We start from the raw sequence: 4475 nt of genomic DNA on the forward strand, positions 1-4475 counted from the left end.
AACCGCTGAGTGAGTATGTGTGAGGAGAGATCACAGTGAGCCTTCACCCCCCAGGTCCAACTCGGTCTCAGCACCGTTTCTGTTCCCGAGGGTCGACACATGCCGAGTCCTAGTTATCTAATTTCAGAATTAAGAACAAGAGGCTTTGTTGAGGAAATCTCATTTTTAAGATACTTACACCAGCTTTGTACATTTGTAGCAGCATGCTCGTGTGTTTCTGCTTTCTGCACATGCATCTCTGTGATGCTCTTGGATGTGTGACTCTCACAATCAATCGCAGGCCCCTCAGAGCAGGCTGCGACACAAACATGACATCACCACACCACGCCATCTGCCCAGACACACTCCATATGTTAGTCAGATCATAATGAACACCAGGGTCACCAAATCTCAGAGCTGGCAGCACAGAAGTTGCGTAACAGCGTGATTTCTGGGGCAAAACCAAGCCAGAATGAGTACATGCAGGATGACTTTGGTTTGAAGGACTGAGCACTGATGACAATTATGCCTCTAATCTGATCCCAAAGCCTGGAATCTCTTATCCCCACTAAGTAGGCCTGGGCCGCCTTAATCAGACCAACCAGGGGCTTAATAACTTCAGGCCTGATGCTGAATAATGCTGCAGTGAGATGCAGACAATACGGCGCCACACACACACACAGCATTATCCACCTGCCTCTGTCCTTTCCATGTACAATGTAATGATGAGACACAAAGCTGCGTTAATCCTCTGGGTTAGCAGGTAATCAGGAGACGGGGTGATGCTGAGGCCAGTACAACAGGAGGAGGCACAGAAATGCACTGTCCATGAAAGTGCATCAGCAAAAAAGGCAGCACAGCTGAGGTGCAACAACACTGACAGACTTCGTGCCTTTGCCTTCCATGTTGCAGGTGTGGTTCAAGGGGCTCCTTTGCAATAAACTGCCATTAAATCAGTCACTGCCCACTCAGATATATAACAAACAAGTGGACATGTGGGCCTGGGGCCTGCTTTGCGATTTTGGCCCTTGTTGGGCGCTTTCATGGTTCAAAAACCTCAACATCCGCAAAATTCAGGGCCTGTTTTGGCCCTTAACAAACACTCACACCCTAAATTATGTCACTCCCCCCCCCCCCAGATGATCAGTGCTTTCACAAAACGCAGGCAACGTTTACTCTGTCAAACTGCGGAGCTATTCTGGGAAACGCCACTGACAACATCGTCACAACTGGCAGAGGAGGAGAGACGAAGCGGCTCCAGACTCAGACAGTTACCACAGTGCGAGCACTCGTGCGTGAGATGCGTTTTACAATGGATGCAACCTCCTCCTTTCCATCCATCGCTCCTGCATGAAACCAGTTAACCAAGCTCCAGCAGTAGGGCTTTGCCATGATCACACCACACAGACCTGTCCAACAGGACACCTGATGACTCACCTTGCTCCAGGTCCCGCTGGTCGTACCACGGCTCCTCTTCCTCCGTGATGAACTCCTCCATCCTGCCGGCACGAAGCATCGATGTTGATGAGCTTCTTCTGCACCGGCCGATGAGATCTGCTAATTCACCGACGGCTTGTCCGGAAGTGACAACAAACAACAGCGGCGCTGCGTGCCCACGCGTGTAACCCTTTGAGACAATTTACTTAAAGTGAAAATCCCGCAAACGCGCCGGCTTCTTCACACATCAGCAGAAATGACCATAACCGAGCGTCCAGCCCTGAAGTATCACAGGCCGACAGAGCCAGTGTGTTTGTCTTGGTCTCATTAGTGTGTGATGTGCAGCTGGGCCAGGCCCGGATCGGCTCTGCTCACAGCCAAATGCCGCTGCGTTCAAGTGCCGTCGGAAATAGCATTCTCTAAATCCTTATACTGCTGCTTGTTTTATTTCTACTGTCTGAAACAGCGGAATATTGATTTGACTCCATCACCGCTGACTGGTGTGAAATCTCACGTTAAATTAAACTGACACATCATAAAATAATCCGTCCATCTTCTATGGTTTATTTTGAATGTGCAGAATGTAATGATTTAATTTCTTTGAAGGCTGTTCTTTGTCTTTGCGATGTGAACAATTATTCTAAGTTGGAACAGGCTACATTAGCTCAGCACTAAAGTGAAAAGTCTACCGTATTGAAGGCGGGGCTTCTATCTAAAGCGGAAGTTACAAAGAGCCCCTAAAGGCAGCATCTCTGGAGGTGATGTCACTGTTTATCTGACAGCGTCCCAGGCACAGACGGCTCCTACCTTCCTCCTCCGCTCACCAAAGCAGCAATAAGTGTAACTGTCCACTTAATAGCAGTCATTAATTAACTCCCAATAGGGGATATGGCACACTGTGTTCATCTGCTAAGCGTAGGCTTTATTGTAAACATGAAGGAACAACTTGTAGATATATTATGGCTGTTCAGACTCTTAGTGGCTTTCCCTAGGCACTGTAACCAAGGAACATCTCCCTCACTGGAAACAGCGTTGCTCTTTTAAAAACAAACAACCAAAGAACCCAAAACAAAACAAACAAAAAACATCCTTCAGCACAAAGTCTCCTATGGGAAAACCAAGTTTAGTTTAAAGAAACCAAAAGTACAACCTAGACAGTCTGATAGTGTCCTTTACATACATTTATGTCCATTTACTTTGTTCTCTGTCCTGCAGTCCAACAGCCAAAGACAAAATATGTAGCAGCAGTAAAAAAAAGAACCTCTAGGCTCTAATAAGAGCTATTAGACACGTTCAGGTGTTTTTTTTGTGCTTTTCCTCCGTTTACTTCAAGTTATGTCTACCTCACATTTTTGTCAACCATTTCCAAATGGTATTTGTAGCCATGCTAGTGGAGTGGCTCAATGGAAATGTTCACTGCTTTGTTCCACAATGAATCAACAACTATTTAACACATTGGTTCAGACTTTCATGGTCCCAAGAGGATAAATGCGAATGACTTTGGTGGTCTCTTGATCATCACAGTGAGTGTGGTCATCAGTGTACTTCCTAAACATCAGCATATTAGCACGCTGATGTCAGCATTTAGCTCAAAGTACAGCCACTAGCATGGATGGATCTTAATGCTGTTTGCTTTAAGAAGCTTCTGTTTTCACTTAATCTCAGTATGAAAATCAACTCGCAGCCATTTGATACATGTTTTCTTGCAGGTTTAAATGCAGATAAGGAAAACGTACGGTGCAGCACCACAAATTTCTGTATTATAATGAAATTAAAAAAGAGCTATTCCTGTTTGGAAAGCACTGTAAAAACGTATCGCATGCTTTGGCCAGTAAAAATGCGAGGTATACACATCTTGTAGTAAATGGCTGAAACATAAAGAACACTCATTGTGCAAACAGAGTGCTACCTCTGCTCTCTCAGACTGCACCGGTCTGTATTTTATTGCTCAACTACTGACAAGCTACTGCAGCAGTGACCAGCCTGAAAAAAGCTGAACTCAACCATAAACCTGGTCAGCTGGTGTCTCTGATGAAGTCTGAGGTCACTGGAACAAGAGAAGCTTAGGTCCTGACAAAGAGGAAGGGTCTGACCTTTAAAATGGCTTCCCTTCCCTTCATTCCTTGTTTCCTGTGGTTTTACGTCTTTTAAGGTGCTTCCAGTCTGCTTCACTCTCACAGCGCTGGACTTGGCTGAAGAATTTCTTGATGAGAGCTTTGGCTTCTGCTTTAACTGTGGATACAGAGACAAGAGCTGGAAAGTCTCATGTAGCAATGCAAAGGTGGGATGTTTGAAATTATTTATGCTTACCTTGGCCTTTTCCATGACCCCTTCCCTCTACAAGAAGGTGGGACAAGTAGCGAGCAAAAGACTTGAACAGTTCCTACAACCAGAGCAAGTGAAACATGTCATTTCATTTCACACTGCCGCTTTTCTCCAAACATGAAATGACAATCCGCTTTCTCACCTTGGTGGCAAACCTTCCCTGGGTGTAAAAAGGGTCCAGATAGTGGACCACAATATCAGCTGCTTCCTTCAGAGTCACTGGCTTCAGGGGCTCATTCACAGGGTGCAGAGCCCTCTCCTGTATGTTAGTGTTGAAGGTGACTCTTCTGCTGCTGCTGCTGTCTGCAAGGCGGCTGCGCTTGGCCGGAGGAGGCGACTCTCTGTTGGCTTTCATAGCTTCTGACAACTGGACATATAGAGATCATCATCAGTCACTGTGCAGGAAATACATATTAAAATTTGATGTGCAACAGACACTTACTGCTTCTGTTAGAGGTGCTTTGGCTTCTTCCTCTGGCTTGTTTTGTCTGTGTGTGAGGGGAGAATGATGTTAGATGAGAAAACGTGACTTTTCCATCAATGGTTTCATAAAGTTGTACACTTACTCTGTGGCTACTGGCATAGCCTCTTTAAAAGCATCTTGAACCAAGACGATCTCCGCCATTTCCTTGTCGTCATCATCATCAGGTATAACTATTACTTCTTTTTCACTTTCTTCTTGGATCACATGCCGAGTGTCTGATTCCACAGGGCTCCTCTCTGCAGCTTCTACA

The 4475-nt window shown here is 45.6% G+C and overlaps 2 protein-coding genes across 2 annotated transcripts in view; both read right to left on the bottom strand.

The window, feature by feature from the left end:
- Positions 1-2216, bottom strand: part of cdr2l (cerebellar degeneration-related protein 2-like) — a 6523-nt gene extending 4307 nt beyond the window's left edge. The window contains exon 1 of the mRNA XM_020597921.1: positions 1417-2216. Within this exon, the coding sequence (XP_020453577.1) occupies positions 1417-1495 (79 nt within the window). The 5' untranslated portion in view covers positions 1496-2216. The remainder of the gene's footprint in view (positions 1-1416) is intronic.
- A 97-nt stretch (positions 2217-2313) lies between these two features.
- The window catches only part of recql5 (RecQ helicase-like 5), a 10419-nt gene continuing 8257 nt past the window's right edge, over positions 2314-4475 (bottom strand). Inside the window, exons 16-20 of the mRNA XM_020597821.1 lie at positions 4308-4470; positions 4184-4229; positions 3884-4108; positions 3727-3799; positions 2314-3648 (exon numbers count right to left, since the gene is read on the bottom strand). Of these exons, the coding sequence (XP_020453477.1) occupies positions 3533-3648; positions 3727-3799; positions 3884-4108; positions 4184-4229; positions 4308-4470 (623 nt within the window). The 3' untranslated portion in view covers positions 2314-3532. The remainder of the gene's footprint in view (positions 3649-3726; positions 3800-3883; positions 4109-4183; positions 4230-4307; positions 4471-4475) is intronic.

Source organism: Monopterus albus, unplaced genomic scaffold (assembly GCF_001952655.1).
Source record: "Monopterus albus unplaced genomic scaffold, M_albus_1.0 scaffold35.1, whole genome shotgun sequence".
NCBI classification, from domain to species: domain Eukaryota; kingdom Metazoa; phylum Chordata; class Actinopteri; order Synbranchiformes; family Synbranchidae; genus Monopterus; species Monopterus albus.